This window comes from Coregonus lavaretus, assembly GCF_964263955.1.
Source record: "Coregonus lavaretus genome assembly, chromosome: 5".
Classification (NCBI taxonomy): Eukaryota; Metazoa; Chordata; class Actinopteri; order Salmoniformes; family Salmonidae; genus Coregonus; species Coregonus lavaretus.
Genome location: NC_139992.1, coordinates 14,477,496 through 14,496,035, shown reverse-complemented (window position 1 = coordinate 14,496,035; position 18,540 = coordinate 14,477,496). Strand labels below are relative to the sequence as shown.

The 18,540-nt window shown below is 42.6% G+C and overlaps 1 protein-coding gene across 1 annotated transcript in view; it reads right to left on the bottom strand.

The window, feature by feature from the left end:
• LOC311128814 (low-density lipoprotein receptor-related protein 1B-like) overlaps positions 1-18,540 on the bottom strand; it is a gene marked incomplete at both ends in the record, with an annotated part of 602,749 nt that overhangs the window by 271,674 nt on the left and 312,535 nt on the right. Inside the window, 4 exons of the mRNA XM_084161045.1 lie at positions 1,459-1,659; positions 5,710-5,892; positions 8,003-8,173; positions 16,543-16,623. Coding sequence (XP_084017171.1) covers positions 1,459-1,659; positions 5,710-5,892; positions 8,003-8,173; positions 16,543-16,623 — 636 coding nt within the window. The remainder of the gene's footprint in view (positions 1-1,458; positions 1,660-5,709; positions 5,893-8,002; positions 8,174-16,542; positions 16,624-18,540) is intronic.

Genomic DNA, 18,540 nt, shown 5'->3' with positions numbered 1-18,540 from the left:
CTTATTTCCCTCATTAAAATGCTAATCAATTTATAACATTTTTGTGTTTTTCTGGATTTTGTTGTTGTTATTCTGTCTCTCACTGTTCAAATAAACCTACCATTAAAATTACAGAATGATCATGTCTTTGTCAGTGGGCAAACATACAAAATCAGCAGGGGATCAAATACTTTTTTCCCTCACTGTACATCTGCATTGCTTGCTGTTTGGGAATTTAGGCTGGGTTTCTGTATAAGCACTTTGTGCTCTGAAATGTTTACATTGTTTAGTCAAACGGATTAGATGTGTACTATTCACATGAGATTAACATATTTTTCCTCCGATGGGCCTTGGACAAACATATATGTGTTGGTAATCATTGGAGAAGTCTGGTAGCTATTCTTTATGTCCAGTCCCATTGGTCTCTGAATAAACAGCATGTTGGCGCATCATCGAGCTGCTCTCAAGGCTATGAGAATGAATAGATATAATACTACTCCGTAGGGAGAGACAGTGTTGACTCTAACACATATGTCTCTGGGATCTGTGCGTGTTAAATGAGAACTTGCACACTTAACACATCCTGTATACTCTGGGGTGGGCGGCTCAGTGAGATAGTTGTAAAAAATGTCCTGTAGAAAAATTATCGTTACACCAGTGGTATTCAAAGTCGGGGTCGGGGAATTGCAGTGGGGCTGGCAAAAAATAACAATACATTAAGTGTACAGATTATTTTATGGGAAAATATGTTATTGAGAAAGATTATTTGAAAATACAATGTTATTGAGTAAATGTATGTATTGGTTCTTTTAGAGCTGTGGTTCTCAAACTTCTCCTCGGGGGGCCCCCAGCCATTCCATGTACTTGATATTTTCCAGAGCTAGCACACCCTTGTGGTCCTCTGTAGCTCAGCTGGTAGAGCACGGCGCTTGTAACGCCAAGGTAGTGGGTTCGATCCCCGGGACCACCCATACACAAAAAATGTATGCACGCATGACTGTAAGTCGCTTTGGATAAAAGCGTCTGCTAAATGGCATATCATTATTATTATTATTATTATTATTATTATTATTATTATTATTATTATTATTATTATTCAACTTGACTAGTTGAATCAGGTGTGCTAGTTCAGAGCTACAACCAAATTCTGAAACGTCTGGGGGTCCCCGAGGAGAGGTTTGAGAACCACTGTCTTAGAGAGATTAAAATGTAATGAATTGAAGAGTTATTTCTTTATGTGAAAATAAAACTTTACATATTTTAAGGTTGTGTCATTAGATTTGGGGTGGAGTCCCCAGAAATTCTGGCGAGAAAAATGGTGTCCCAGATGGAAAAGTTTAAATACCACTGCTCTAAACACATCTCTTCCACTTCAAAAATGGAATGATTCTTCACAACTAGGCAGAAAGACCACAGACTAGTCTGTCTCTACGGTCTCAAGCAATATGGTGTACTAAAAATAATAGCTCTCTTTATTACCACAGAAAGGCCCTTCGTCAGACTGGTCAGCACAGTCGGTCTTGCCGTTGCAGATCTTCTCTGGTGGCAGGCAAGTGGAGGTGTCGTTGGCACAGGGGTATTTTGGAGGCTTACAGACAGCTGCCTCACAGGAATCCTCATCAGAACGATCCTCACAGTCGATATCTCCATCACACACCCAGCTCTTGGTGATACACTTTCCTGATGGTGTCACACACGTACACAGACACATACAGACATACACACACACACACACAAATGCGCACAATCCATAAACACAACCAAAACAGATACAGAAGATAATACCAATCATCAGCTCTCCACACAGTCGAGTAGAACCTCTGAAAAAGAAACCTTAGGGAATACACTACTGCAAATGCTGAAGAGGAACCAATCAACATAACCACACAGTGAACTTCAAGCTTCTGTAATAAACTTGGTGAATAATCTCTCAGGCACTTTGAAAAAAAGCTATTTGACATCTAAATCACGAATAAAGAATTGATACCAACAGCCTGAATGCAATTTTAGGCATAGCATGATACATATCATAATCTTTTCCACAGAATGAGGTGATTGCAGTCTACAAAGACTGTAAAATACACACAGTATACTGTATCATGAGTTTAGACTAGAACATACAGTACTACATTACATGATGTAATGCAATACTGAGATATTTTGAGGTGTCAAAAATCAATCTTCGTCCATCAACAGAAAGGTACAGCCACAGTGGTGAGTTAAATGCTTCACATCATGTGAAAATCCACAGCTAGATCAACACAGCCTCCTGATACCTGCTACCAGGGATAATCTCAAATTCCCCTTGCTCGCCATGTGTGTTACAAAGACGCAGCCAGAGCCGGTGTAATAACTGCAGGGGATAGAGGCACAGATATGCCAGAATTTACAGTATCATCGTTAATTAACTGTGTGAAGCCTGGATTACAGAGCATCCTAATTTAGAGGCCTGCGATCAAAGCTGGATTCACCTCTGTTGCACTTCAAATCAAATTTCATATAACATTTTATTAATCACATGCTTAGTAAACAACAGGTGTGGACTAACAGTGAAATGCTTACTTACGGCCCTTCCCAACACTGCAGAGAGAAAAAAAATAGAGAAATAATAGAAAAGTAAAACACCTAATAATAAAAGCAATAATAGATACACAATGAGTAACGATAACTTGGCTATTTACAAGGGTACCAGTACTGAGTCGATGTGTAGGGGTACGAGGTCATTGAAGAAGATATGTACATACATATACTGTAACTAGGAATAAAGTGACAGAGTGACAGATAGTAAAGAGTAGCAGCAGCGTATGTGATGAGTCAAAGAAAGTTAGTGCAAAAAGGATCAATGCAGATAGTTCGGGTAGCTATTTGGTTAACTATTTAACTAACTATTTAGCAGTCTTATGGCTTGGGGGTAGAAGCTGTTGAATATTTTCAGCCTCGTGAGGGGGAAGGGCAACTTGAAGCTCTCGACCCGCTCCATTACAGCCCTGTTGATGTGAATGGGGGCGTGCTCGGCCCTCTGTTTCCTGTAGTCCACGATCAACTCCTTTGTCTTGCTGATGTTGAGGGAGAGGTTGTTGTCCTGGCACCACAATGCCAGGTCTCTGACCTCCTCCCTATAGGCTGTCTCATCATTGTCGGTGATCAGGCCTACCACCGTTGTGTTGTCGGCAAACATAATGATGGTGTTGGAGTCTTGCGTGGCCACGATGTCGTGGGTGAACAGGGAGTACAAGAGGGGACTAAGCACGCACCCCTGAGGGGGCCCAGTGTTCAGGGTCAGCGTGGCAGATGTGTTGTCGACTGCCCTCACCACCTGGGGGCTTCCCGTCAGGAAGTCCAGGATCCAGTTGCAGAGGGCGGTGTTCAGTCCCAGGGTCCTTAGCTTAGTGGTGAGCTTGGAGGGCACTATGGTGTTGAATGCTGAGCTGTAGTCAATGAACAGCATTATCACGTAGGTGTTCCTTTTGTCCAAGTGGGAAAGGGCAGTGTGGAGTGCAATAGAGATTGCATCATCTCTGGATCTGGTGGGGCGGTATGTGATTTGGAGTGGGTCCAGGGTGTATGAGATGATGGTTTTGATGTGAGCCATGACCAGCCTTTCAAAGCATTCCATGGCTACAGATGTGAGCACTATGGGGCGATATTTATTTAGTCAGGTTACCTTGGCGTTCTTGGGCACAGAGACAATGGTGTTCTGCAAACTGGGTGAGGAGAGGTTGAAAATATCATTGAAGACACTTGCCAGCTGGTCAGTGCATGCTCTGAGTACACGTCCTGGTAATCCGTCTTGCCCAGCGACCTTGTGAATGTTAACCTGTTTAAAGGTCTTACTCACATCGGCTGCGGAAAGTGTGATTACACAGTCTTGAACAGCTAGTGCTCTCACGCATGGTTCAGTGTTGCTTGCCTCGAAGTGAGCATAAAAGGCATTCAGCTCATCTGGTAGGCTCGCGTCACTGGGCAGCTCGTGGCTGGGTTTCCCTTTGTAATCTGTGATAGTTTGCAAACCCTGCCACATCCTCTGCACGTCACAGCTGATGTAGTAAGATTTGATCTTAGTCTTGTATTGACGCTTTGCCTGTTTGATGGTTCGTCGGAGGGCATAGCGGGATTTCTTATACGCATCCAGGTTAGTGTCCCGCTCCTTGAAAGCTTAAGCTCTAGCCTTTATCTCAGTGCAGATGTTGCCTGTAATACATGGCTTCTGGTTGGGATGTGTACACTGGACGTACGGTCACTGCGATGCACTTATTAATTCAACCGGTGACTGATGTAGTAAACTCCTCAATACCATCGGATGAGTCCCGGAACATATTCCACTGTGCTAGCGAAACAGTCCTGTAGCTTAGCATCTACTTCATCGGACCACTTCCGTATTGAGCACGTCACTGGTACTTCTTGTTTGAGTTTTTGCTTCTAAGCAGGAATAAGGATAATAGAGTTATGGTCAGATTTGCCAAATGGAGGGTGAGGAAGAGTTTTGTATGCGTCTGTGTGGATCTAGAGTTTTTTCGCTTCTAGTTGCACAGGTGACATACTGGTAAAACGGATTTCAGTTTTCCTCCATTAAAATCACCAGCCACTAGTAGCGTCGCCTCTGGATGAGCATTTTCTTGTTTGATTATGGCCCTATACAGCTCGCTGAGTGCCGTCTTTGTGCCAGCATCGTTTTTTGGTGGTAATAGACAGCTACGAAAAATATAGATGAAAACTCACTCGGTAAATAGCATGGTCTACAGCTTCTCATGAGGTATTCTAACTCAGGTGAACAGAACCTTGAGATGTTCTTAATATTAGTGATTGCGCACCAGCTGTTGTTAACAAAGAGACACACACCACCCCCCTTGAGCTTATCCGACGCTGCCGTTCTGTCCTGCCGATGCATGACTGTAAGTCGCTTTGGATAAAAGCGTCTACTAAATGGCATATTATTTATTATTATATAGAAAAACCAGCTAGAATATTATCCATGTCCTTGTTCAGCCAAGTTTCCGAGGAACATAGGATATTACAGTTATTCAGATCCCGTTGATAGGACAGTCTTGAACGGAGCTCGTCTAGTTTGTTCTCCAGTGATTGTGTATTCACCAATAGAACAGAGGGTAGAGGTGGTTCATTTACTCGCCACTGTAGTTTCATCAGGGTCCCCACACGTCGGCCTCTATATAGCGGTCTCTTTCTCTTCCAAGTGTCAGGGATTAGGGCCTGGTCTGGGTTGAGCATTATGTCCTTCGCCGCTGACTCATTGAAGTAGAAATCTTCATTGAGTTTAGTGATCACTGTTGTAATGTCCAGGAGCTATTTTTTGTTCATAGTAAACGATGGCAGAAACATTATGTACAAAAAAGTTAAAATCAGCGCAAAAAAACACAAAATAGCAGAATTGGTCAGGAGCCCGCAAAGCGGCCACTATACATCCCAGCGACATTATTTTCCTCGTGTTTTGCTGGAGGAAAGAGATGGTACTATAAAATCTATGCAATTTCCATGACGTACTAAATAGAGAGTTGGTGAGGCTAGAGTTTATATGTGTATTAAACATGTTTCTTGCTCTGCTATTTGATGTTGGTCAATGGCATCCTTTTAACTTTGCTTCTAGTTTATCATTAATGTAATTGTCAAAGATCGTACACTACCATCAGACAAAATATTTTCTTAGGCAAACCGAGTTAGCTAGGAAGTTTTGGTTCTGGGTTCCGATTACTGAGAGAGAAGTCTCTATCCTACCTGTGTCTTTGCATGTGAACTTGGCCTTGGGGTCACACATCCTCTTGGTGCCCTCACAGGCCACCTCGTCACCACCGTCCTCGCAGTCTTTGTCCCCATCACACCTCCAGCGCTCTGGGATACACGTACCGTCTGCCGTACAGTGGAACTCATCCCCACTGCACTCTATCACAGGAGGCAACGCTGCAAGGGAAAAATAGATCAATAATTATACAACGGGTGGGTCTAATCCTGGATGCTGATTGGTTAAAGCCTCATTCCAACCTGTGTCTATTCTACAAGTTACCACCGGCTAAAGCTTTGACGTTGAAATGTCTAGTTACTCTGTTCCATCTTACTGCGCAATCCACTGTCTCATCAGCCCAGCCAGGCAATCTATAAACTTGATCTCCACTATAAAAAGCATCTAGGCATTATATCCTATTTCTTTAAGACTAGCATTTGATTTTCAACAGCGGAGATTTGTATAAACTTTGCTGTCTGTCTCTCCGACATTTGCAACATTGTTTTGATATTGAAATTCGATCTCCAGCTGTCCCATAGTAACAAACATGTCGGGAGTCGGGATGAGACAGACAAGCTGGCAGCTTTTCTCAGCCAATCGAAATCATGAATCAGCATATATTTTATGGATATATACAAAGAGATGTCAATAGAAAACAGGTCAAACTAAATGAAATGTACCCTCATTTGCTGTCTTTCCAGCTTCAGTTTGAAGTGATTGTGTTAGCTGTGTTGTTGGCTAGCTCCTCTTAACAACAGAGTCCTGACGAGAGAGCACATTTTCTATGCCAGGTGAAATCGTGCATCATTAGCTCATTGTTATGGATGTATCCAAATAAATGTCACTAGAAAACAGCTTAAACAAATGCAGCTACTTTGCTGTTGTTCTGGCTGCACTGTTTGACGTGACTGTAAGTTAGCCGTCGTTGGCTAGCTAGCAAGCAAGGGATAAGAACGTTGCCAGCCAGTATTGCAATAAATCATTTAGAACGAACGACTGGGTTGCGTCCATAGATACAGAACAAAAAGACTGAACAAGTGGGTCGCATCTCTGGCAACCGAACCAATAGAATGAACGACCAGCCGGCTTGGTTAGCAACCCTAGATTTGTGTCGGGACTATATTTTGTGGAAGGATTAAATAGTATGAATAAATTCATCAAAATAAATGTTTTTATGAAAATATGTCAATCATTATTTTAATATGTTGGTAACCCACTGTATAAAAGTGATAATGCCCTCGAAGCTGGTGTTTGGAAGATATATTGGCACGGTTTGCCAGCCCTCAACTTCGTCTCGGGCCTAACAACACCCGTGCCAATATATCCTCCAAACACCGGCCTCTCGGGCATTATCACTTAAACATAATCCTTCTGTGAATGCGAAAATTGGTTAACAGTGGGCAAACTTTTGACAATATCGTGTTATGTATATTCTATTCTATGCTATTCCATTCAAAGCTATGGTTTAATGATATGTATGATTGATCGTTCAAATGTTATTTTTAATCATGCTAGGTAGTTACAAGACCAACTGTATTCAACGTAACCATTTCCACATTGCCAAGAAAAAAAGAAAAAATCTGAAATCAGAGATCAGAAGTATTTCCATAACAGTCAGGGCCTGCCGAGCCAGAGCTGTAACACCAGCGGTGGACCACAACACAACAACACTACACTGTATTAGAGTAGAAAGGAAAAGTCTGGAGCTGGGGCTGGACATCAGGATACGGTTTGATGAATAGCTTCCTCATTCTAGTGACAAGGTAGTGAGCTGTGAGTATTTCAGCCGCCCGGGCTCGGCTCAGCTTTCTGAGGTAATTATAACCGATTAAAAGATTCAAATCTTGATGTTGTACTCTTGTGAACAGTAGATGCGATTAGATCAGCAGAGCGAGAGCTGAGAGAGGAGGATGAAGACTTAAGGACATTAGACCAGCCCAATTAATAGTTACTTTGAACTCATTATCTTTTCTTTTTTCTTTCTACTGATTTAAATGCCAATTGAATTATTAATAGTTACGCTCATTGCTGCATGTGCAGTAATGATGAAGAGTAGTTAGCCCGCCTTGAAAGCATCTACCCACGATGTTGGGATAGTTAACATGATACTTAGTGCAAAGTTCAAAATGAGGGATGACACTATCACTTATGAAGGTCAATTTGCATTATGAATTCATGGTAATAGTATGAGCAGCATGTTTTTTCTTAATTGTGGGCACATAATCTTGTAATTGCTAACAAAAAGTGCTATGATACAGGAATTACAAATAACAGCATGGTTTCTCTCACCAGCTTCAGACCCTCCACAGGTGGTGTTCTCGTCACTGAAGTCTCCACAGTCATTGTCCCCATCGCAGGCCCAGTGGTCTGGAATACATCTCCCACTGGAGCACTGGAACTGGGTGTTGGAGCAGGAGTGGACACAACTCACCTCATCACTACCATCTCCACAGTCATCATCTGGGGACACAGAGAAAAAAATAGCAAATGTGACTGACTAGGTTTGACTCCTTCATGTCATAAGAATGTGTTAGCATGCTGAGCTAAAGCCTATGCATTCGCTTGGGGAGGTCACAGAAGTCTTCACGTATCAGGCAATGTTACCGTACTCGTCACATCCAACTGGGCACAAACTGGTTGAATCAACGTTGTTTCAATTTTAATTTGTCAAAGTATTGAGACGTGGGAAATACATTGGATTTGAAAAAAAGTAATCAACATGTTTTGAGGGTGAATGTTCAACCACAGGATTATGTCATCATGGTAACCAATTTTCAACATAGACAAACCGTGTATAAAATATGTTGAATTTGGACCTTTCAACGTTATATCTACTATCAGAAAAAATAAATGATAGGATGGGCAGCACCTCTTACTGGAGAGTTGATATATCTACAGTTATTCCGTTGGTCTCCTATCCAGGGTTTTAAACAAGTTCAGCCCTGCTTAGCTTTAATATTTCTCACTGACTATTACCATGTGCAATTGTGAGAATGATTATTGAGAGAGCTCCACTTAATAACAAAATAGATTCACTGTCGCGAAGTCATTCCAAAGGGTAGGTCTACCAGAGCAAATTAAATGTAACCATAATTTATAAGTAATCTATCATCAATTATACTATTTAGGCCTACAGTATATAGCATTTGTGAAGTCATCAACAGCTATTGTTTCAATTCAACCCAGGGTTCAACTGAAGTTGAAATGTTGGATTCATGTCTCCATCTCAACCAAAAGTTAAAGTTAAAGAATAGGAGTAAATCAAATCAAACTCTATGTAAAGTGCATTTAAAGTTTGATTTGATTTAGTCCTATTCCTTAACTTCAATTTTTGGTTGAGATGGATAAAAAAAATCCAACATCAATTATTAATTTGTAGACAAACTGGTTATTGAATTGTGTTTGGTTGTCAACACAACCAAGTATCAACATTTGTAGGAGATGTACTTATTTTGGCTTTAATTCCAGTTTGTCTACAAATTAATAATTGATATGTTGGATTCACATCACCATCTCAACCAAAAATCTAAGTTAAAAAATGGCAATAAATCAATAAGTAGCGGTGCGTAGGTAAAATCACTGGGGAAGCCAATCCATAAAAAAAGCCATATTACAAACAGTTACATGACCTACAACATGGTCAAGCAAGGTAATGTTTCCGACATTTTCGGACTACTAAACAACTATTGATTTAGAACCACAGAGAGTTACCGCAAGTCACAAAGAAAACAAGAGCTGCCTCCACTATTCCAGCACCATTTCAACTTCAACATTTCAACACCATCTAATCACCTATGCTTAGTCTAATACAGTGACAACTAAAAGATACCAAAAACGATTTAGTCCAATCAACGTAAGCTAAATATGATGTGACTGTCCATGGTACTGATTTCTGTGTGTGTGTAGTGTGTGCGTGCGTGCAAGTAGAAAAAACATGTCGACTCACCCTACTTGTAGAGAAACGCCAATGCCATTCTCCTCTTTCATGTTGCCTAAACGGTCTATGAGAGTATATGCTTTTAGTTTTTGTTGTCCTAGGCTACCTGGCTAAAATACTTGCTTGCTAGCCTAACTTCCCTTCATGGGCAACGATGCACCAGGCCAGCTAATTAACATTACTACATCTAGCTACATGTTGAACTTCCATCCTCTCAGGCCAGGCGCACAATGTTTGAATTTATGGTTGGATCAGAATTGCCGTTATAATCATTGGCCAGTATGGAGAAGTAAGTAAAAGCACAAGTCCAAATCCCTATCTCCATCCATGGCTAATTTAGGAAAGGGACTATTTTAGCTAGCTAGCTAGCAACCGGAGGACAACAACACAATGAGAAACAAGAATTACACTTTTTTTCTGTCAATAATGACATTTGGCTTATGATGTGATTGGTCTGAAGTCAAATCCAAACTGGCTTCCCCTGGATACTTTTTTATGGTACGCCAGGACCATTCACAGCTTAGCTCAATGCTGTTTGGATATTATTTTACATATTTTTTATCAAGGGAGGCCAAATGCTCGCTGGCTTCCCTTGCATTCAATGCTACGGCAACAATGTCCTACTCTTTCTGACCCGACAGCATCAGATAGCCTAGATACGCTACAGATACTGAGACAGAGGGGCGCTGTTTAGTTCACTCGGATGCTTTCTCCGGTGAGATACATTCAGCCTCTTGCGAATTGAAGGAAATGTATGAAACACAGAGAGATTAAAGACAAATGATTGTGTATGTTTAAAAAATTATAATATTGGTCCATTTTTGGAGAATGCCTGGCTTCCCTTGGCAACCATAAATACACTCCACTGAAATCAAATCAAACTTTCGATGCACTTTAAATGAAGTTTGATTTGATGAAGTCCTATTCGTGTACTTAGATTTTTGGTTGAGATGGAGACGTGAATCCAACATATCAATGATTAATTTGTAGACACACTGGAATTAAAGCCAGAGCAAGTCAGTGGCACAGAATATATCTCCTGCAAATGTTGATATTTGGTTGCGTTGACAAGTTATCAAATTAATAAAATTAAGCCAGTGCCTCAGATGAAACTATCCAAGCATTAGATACAGTGCCTTCAGAAAGTATTCATACCCCTTGACCTATTCCACATTTTGTTGTGTTACAGCCTGAATTCAAAATGGATAAAAAAAAAATGTATTACCCATCTACACACAATACCCCATAAAGACAAAGTGAAAACATGTTTTTAGAAATGTGTGCACATTTATTGAAAATGAAATACAGAAATATCTAATTTACATAAGTATTCACACACCTGAGTCAATATATGTTAGAATCACCTTAGGCAGCGATTACACCTGGATTGTACAATATTTGCACATGATTACTTGTAAAATTCTTCAAGCTCTGTCAAATTGGTTGTTGATCATTGCTAGATAGCAATTTTCAAGTCTTGCCATAGATTTTCAAGCCGATTTAAGTCAAAACTATAACTTGGTAAGCAACCAGTGTACCGTATATTTGGCCTTCTGTTTTAGGTTATTGTCTTGCTGAAAGTTGAATTTGTCTTCCAGTTTCTGTTGGAAAGTAGATTGAACAAGGTTTTCCTCTAGGATTTGGCTGTGTTTAGCTCTATTCCGTTTATTTTTATCCTAAAAAACTACCTAGTCCTTCACAAACATACCCATAACATGATGCAGTCACCACCATGATTGAAAATATGAAGAGTGTTACTCAGTAATGTGTTGTGTTAGATTTGCCCCAAACATAACACTTTGTATTCAGGACATAATGTTACTTTCTTTACCACATTATTTTATTGCAAACAGGATGTTTTGGAATATTTTTTATTCTGTACAGGTTCTCTTTTTTTTGTGTGTGTGTGTGTAAGCCAGTGACACAAAATTTCAATTTAATCCATTTTAAATTCAGGCTGTAACACAACAAAATGTGGAAAAAGTAAAGGGGTGTGAATACGTTCTGAAGGCAACCAAACACCATTCAATATGACTATTGTAATACAGTTATTAGCCTAAAGTTAAGGCTCGCTTACTGTAACTATACATGTCTTCTTATGTAATCATAGGAAGTGTGCATGTTCAAGATAGCATGCAAAGATCGCAGGTCACAGGCAAACTCCGCTCCATCATTCATTGAATCAGATGGCTCATTCATCACAAAATCCAATGATATTGCCAACTACTTTCATGATATTTTCATTGGCAACATTAGAAAACTTAGGCATGATGTGCCAGCAACAAATGCTGACACTACACATCCAAGTATATCTGACCAAATTATGAAAGACAATAATTTTTATTTTGAATTCCGTAAAGTAAGTGTGGAAGAGGTGAAAATGTATTATTGTCGATCAACAATGACAAGCCACCGGGGTCTGACAACTTGGATGGAAAATTACTGAGGATAATAGCGGACGATATTGCCACTCCTATTTGCCATATCTTCAATTTAAGCCTACTAGAAAGTGTGTGCCCCCAGGCCTGGAGGGAAGCAAAAGTTATTCCCCTACCTAAGAATATTAAAGCCCCCTTAACTGGCTCAAATAGCCAACCAATCAGCCTGTTACCAACCCTTAGTAAACTTTTGAAAAAAAATGTGTTTGACCAGATAACATGCTATTTTACAGTAAACAAATTGACAACAAACTTTCAGCACGCGTATAGGGAAGGATATTCAACAGGCACAGCACTTACACAAATGACTGATGATTGGCTGAGAGAAATTCATGATAAAACGATTGTGGGGACTGTTTTGTTAGACTTCAGTGCTGCTTTTGACATTATCGATCATAGTTTGTTGCTGGAAAAACAGATGTGTTATGGCTTTACACCCCCAGCTATATTGTGGATAAAGAGTTACCTGTCTAACAGAACACAGAGGGTGTTCTTTAATGGAAGCCTCTCCAACAAAATCCAGGTAGAATCAGGACAAATCATTCACTAAACCCTAAACCTCAACTAAATCTTGTAATGAATAATGTGGAAATTGAGCAAGTTGAGGAGACTAAATTGCTTGGAGTAACCCTGGATTGTAAACTGTCATGGTCAAAACATATTGATACAACAGTCTGCCTATAATAAAGCTCTGCTCTGCATTCTTAACAGCACTATCAACAAGGCAGGTCCTACAGGCCCTAGTTTTGTCGCACCTGGACTACTGTTCAGTCGTGTGGTCAGGTGCCACAAAAAGCGACTTAGGAAAATTGCAATTGGCTCTGAACAGGGCAGCACGGCTGGCCCTTGGATGTACACAAAGAACTAACATTAATAATATGCATGTCAATATCTCCTGGCTCAGAGTGGAAGAGAGATTGACTTCATCACTGCTTTTTTTTTTTGTAAGAGGTGTTGACATGTTGAATGCACCGAGCTGTGAGCCAGTAGTTCAAACAGACCGCTCGGTGCATTCAACATCTCAACACCTCTTACAAAAAAAAAGCAGTGATGAAGTCAATCTCCCATGCATACCCCACCATGCCACCAGAGGTCTCTTCACAGTCCCCAAGTCAAGAACAGACTATGGGAGGCGCACAGTACTACATAGAGCCATGATCACATGGAACTCTATTCCACATCAAGTAACTCATGCCAGCAGTAAAATTAGATTTAAAAAACAGATACAAATAAACCTTATGGAACAGCGGGGATTGTGAAGCAACACAAACATAGACACATGCATACAAACACACGATAACATACGCACACATTTTGTGTTATAGATATGTGGTAGTAGAGTAGAGGCCTGAGGGCAGACACTTAATATGTTGTGAAATCTGTTATGAATGTATTTAAAATGTATAACTGCCTTCATTTTGCTGGACCCCTTGGCAGCAGCTAATGGGGGTCCATAATAAATACAAATACAAATACAATTGCAAAAATAATCTGTGCAGAATCTCGAACAGCATTGATCAGTTGCACTATGTACTTCTACTGTAATCTCAACTGAAATCCAGGACATTTGGTTGTGCTATTAGATGAAGCACAGATAACACATAAAGTTGTATGAATATCAAATACATATATCTGATATTGTATTCCCATTTTAACTTTGTGTGCTCTCAAATGCTTGACAGCGCGCCAGTGATAACACATTTAGATGACAACTAAAACTGTCACACCCTGGCTCGGGGACTCTATATGTTGAGCCAGGGTGTGTGCATTCTATGTGTTCGTTTTCTATGTTGGGTATTCTAGTTGTTCTGTTTCTATGTTTGCCTGTATGACTCCCAATCAGAGGCAACGAGTGTCAGCTGTCGGCTGGTTGTCTCTGATTGGGAGCCATATTTAATCTGTATGTTTTCCTTTGGGTGTTGTGGGTTTTTGTTCCGTTTTCGGTATGTTTAACCGTTGGACTTCACGAGTCGTGTTTTGTTTTGTTCGTTACTTTAATTAAAATAAAGTCATGTTTGTATCACACGCTGCGCCTTGGTCCGCTTTCTGTAACGACGATCGTGACAGAAAAACCCACCATACAACGACCAAGCAGCGGGTCCAGGAACACACGCAGGAGGTGACTCTGGTGGATGTCCTCCTCGGTTGGGGGCAGATTACCGAGGAGGAGGCCGTCCGGTACCGGAGGGCTATGAAGGGGGAGACCCAGGCAGGAGAGGAGCAGCGGCGTCAGCAGTGCCATCGTCGGACGGACGAGAGGCACCCCCAATAATTTTTTAGGGGGGGGCACACGGCATGGGCGACTGGGCAGCAGGAGGCTGCCACAGGGCGTATTGGGCGATTTGGAGAGGAGGCCACCGGGTTTGGGGGGCCAGAAGGCAGGTTCGCGGAGCCTGGATGGAGAGCGGAACCAACTTCCCGTGCTCAGGCATGGCAGCATGGGACGGGGCAGGTTCCGCGGTATGCGGAGCGGCGTACTGTGCCACGAGTGGTCCGGCATAGTCCTGTACGTTCTGTGCGAGCACCCCGCACGTGTCGTGCGAAGGTGGGTATGCAGCCAGGACGGAGTGTGCCGGCTCAACGCTCGTGGTCTCCAATGCCTCTCCGCGGTCCCGGATTTCCTGCTCCAGTGTCACGTGCTGTTATGCCAGTACGGGTGCACAGCCCTGTACGTCCTGTGCGGATGCCACACACAGTGCGTGTGAGGGTAGGCATTCAGCCAGGACGGGTGGTGGCCGCTCTTCACTCCAGGTCTCCTATCCGTCTCCACAGCCCAGCCCGGCCTGTCCCTGCTCCACGCACCAAACCTACGGTGTGCGTCGCCAGCCCTGCCCGGCCTGTTCCTGCTCCTCGCACTAAGCCTACGGTGTGCGTCGCCAGCCCAGCCCGGCCTGTTCCTGCTCCATGCACCAAGCCTACGGGGTGCGTCGCCAGCCCTGCCCGGCCTGTTCCTGCTCCTCGCACTAAGCCTACGGTGTGCGTCGCCAGCCCAGCCCGGCCTGTTCCTGCTCCACGCACCAAGCCTACGGGGTGCGTCGCCAGCCCAGCCCGGCCTGTTCCTGCTCCACGCACCAAACCTACGGTGTGCGTCGCCAGCCCGGCCCGGTCTGTTCCTGCCACTCGCACCAAGCCAGGGGTGCGAGTCGTCAGCCTGGTTCAGCCCGTTCCTGCTACTCGCACCAAGCCCGGGGTGCGAGTCGTCAGCCTGGTCCAGCCCGTTCCTGCTACTCGCACCAAGCCAGGGGTGCAAGTCGTCAGCCTGGTTCAGCCCGTTCCTGCTACTCGCACCAAGTCCGGGGTGCGAGTCGTCAGCCTGGTCCAGCCCGTTCCTGCTACTCGCACCAAGCCAGGGGTGCGAGTCGTCAGCCTGGTTCAGCCCGTTCCTGCTACTCGCACCAAGCCCGGGGTGCGAGTCGTCAGCCTGGTAAGACCGGTCAGCTGCTCCACAACGGAGCGTAAGCAATCCGCTCCGTCAATGACCAGTCCAGATCCAGCCAGCGGGGTCAGACCGGACCAGGGGCGCTACGGGGGTATTATGGAGGGGTGGTGGTCAAGGCCGGAGCCGGAGCCGCCTCCGAGGAGGAATGCCCACCCAGCCCTACCCTGTTTGGGGTGTTTAGACGCGGTCGCAGTCCGCGCCTTTAGGGGGGGGTACTGTCACACCCTGGCTCGGGGACTCTATATGTTGAGCCAGGGTGTGTGCATTCTATGTGTTCGTTTTCTATGTTGGGTATTCTAGTTGTTCTGTTTCTATGTTTGCCTGTATGACTCCCAATCAGAGGCAACGAGTGTCAGCTGTCGGCTGGTTGTCTCTGATTGGGAGCCATATTTAATCTGTATGTTTTCCTTTGGGTGTTGTGGGTTTTTGTTCCGTTTTCGGTATGTTTAACCGTTGGACTTCACGAGTCGTGTTTTGCTTTGTTCATTACTTTAATTAAAATAAAGTCATGTTTGTATCACACGCTGCGCCTTGGTCCGCTTCCTGTAACGACGATCGTGACAAAAACAATCGGACATTGTTTTTCCATTGGAATTTGGTTGTGCTTTTAGATGGTTGAAAGCATAGTGATAACACATTGAGAATTCAACAAACTTCTGGCTGTCTTTTTGATTGGGTGAATAAAGGATGAAATCTCATTGATCAACGTCTCAACCAAATATTACCCAAATATCCATGTTGAAAGTACGTGGTGCGCCCAGTGGGATGAGTGTGGTTCTCCGAACCACTTTCGTTATATAAGGAGATTGTGGTTGATTTCAAGGTTGTGGGTTATACAAGGTGCATGTGAAATGTGAAATGTGAAATGTACAGTAGCTCAGTGTTTTTCAACTCCTGTCCTCGAGTATTCTGACCTCAAAGTTGTTTATTTTTGTTGAAGCCCTGTACAATCATACCAGATTCTCAAAGATGGTCATTGAGGAAACACTGCTGTAGGTTTTAAGTAGGAAAGTACCTGAATCACAATGCCACTTGACACTGATGCATCTCCCATTGGAACAGCTGAACTGGGTGAGGGGTTCACAGGTCGGCAATGCTGTAGACATAAAAGCAAAGAGACAGTCAACTATAGTTATTTAAAGGCCAAACCCATATGGCCACATTTATTCTGAAAATACATTAGGTCTAAAACTCCTTACAAACACTCCATTCCAACTAATTTCTCAATAGTATATCTTGCTTTGTGTGTAGTCAATAGCACACCCTTAAGACAAGCCCTGTACTAACCCCTATTATATGTGTGTTGCAGGTTGAAATAAATTCCCAAGCAAGTTAAAAAGAGCTACCTCAACACAACACTGAATGTTATGCTAAACACATTGAAATTCATGGTAATATGGCTAACAAATATTCTAATACTGGAGGTGTTGCATGCAAGTGTGGCTGTTGTAAATGGCACCCTTAATTTGCATGCACCTTTTGGAAAGGTCATTATGTGTACTGTATTTGTTAGAAAATAAACTATCATGCTTGTTTTCAGGTAGAACATCTAGGATTCTAAGAAATGCTTCAAATCACATTCAAACTGATCAAAACTCATAATTAAGTCTGATCAATGAGATCTGCAAAAAATACGGATTCAGGCTTTAAGACAAAAACATGAAATACCAAATTGAATTGGAGACAGAGACAAACATGATACGTCCCCAGATGTTTGCCTTTGGTTAATCCAAAATAATGTAGAGAAAGAATCGCTGCTTTGATTGATGACAGAGAGCAGCAGTGGCAGCACAACAACAAACAGTTTTCCCATTGGGAGTTAAGCACCTAAACACACCAGCTAGTGCTGCTTTGACAGACAGTGACTCTGCTAGATGCCTGCTCAAAACCAATTAACACCTCTGTAATTAACCAATATCTGCTCCTTACTTCTTCCAGTGTGGTCAAAGAGACACCACTGCTCAATTTCTCTAACTGCTGATGATGGTACTGGTGGCTAAATATTCCACCCACTAATAGTGTCAATGTGAATCTGGGCATATGGATGTGGACAACACCTAAATACTTGTGATCTGCATTTGTATTTCCATCACATGTAACACACTTTCTGAGATATTTCCATTGGAGGCCAGGAGCGTTATTGACTTTGGTTTGAACTCAGAGACTGCATTTTAATTGATTATTTGGAATCCCTACTGCTACAGACACCTAGGGCATTAGCTAGGACATAGTGAATGTTTGTCACACACGTCTTCTAGATTTTAGTTAACTTCGACAGCGACCGTCTGGTTGAGATTTAACACTCATTAAAAATAAATATTAACATGCATAAATAATGTCTAGTTAGTTTCTCAGTCTAGTCGATGGAGGGGAGGTTCTGGGTTCAACATACAGGGTGACAACTACCATACTTCTAGCAAACAAAATTCAAATTAGCATCCATCTCAAATGGCAGCGGCACCACGACGTGTGGAGCTTCAGGTGTTTAAAACCCACCATCGCTGCAGTGGAGCAAATTGAGCTGCCAGAGACTCTGTGGGAAATCCTACAGAGCAGTAATGCCTGAGGAACCTCAAACAACAGTATGGGAGAGAATTTGTTTTGCAGCACAGCTTGATTATGATTGAATGAAGCCGAGCACAAACTTTAATTACAGCTTACACCCTGGCTGTTTGTGACTGTGTACTGAAGTAGCTTAGTAGGCACACAAAAGAGAGTCGGAGACGATACAACACTATGCAGTGCCTGGCACTGATCATCAGAGACTGCTATGTGCCATTCTTACCACATACAGTGAAGGGATGGGAGGTCGAACGTTATGGAAAAATGTAGATTTCCACCTAAATAGACATACCCAAGAGTAATTCAATTTTCATGAGATGCCCATAAACAATATCTAGAAATGCTGCATAGTTCTAGAAAGGACTGAAACTCACCTTTCTGGTAAAAAGAGTTATACATTGCTGAGGTGTACTCACACTTGAGGATATAAGCTCAAATATATAGTACAAAT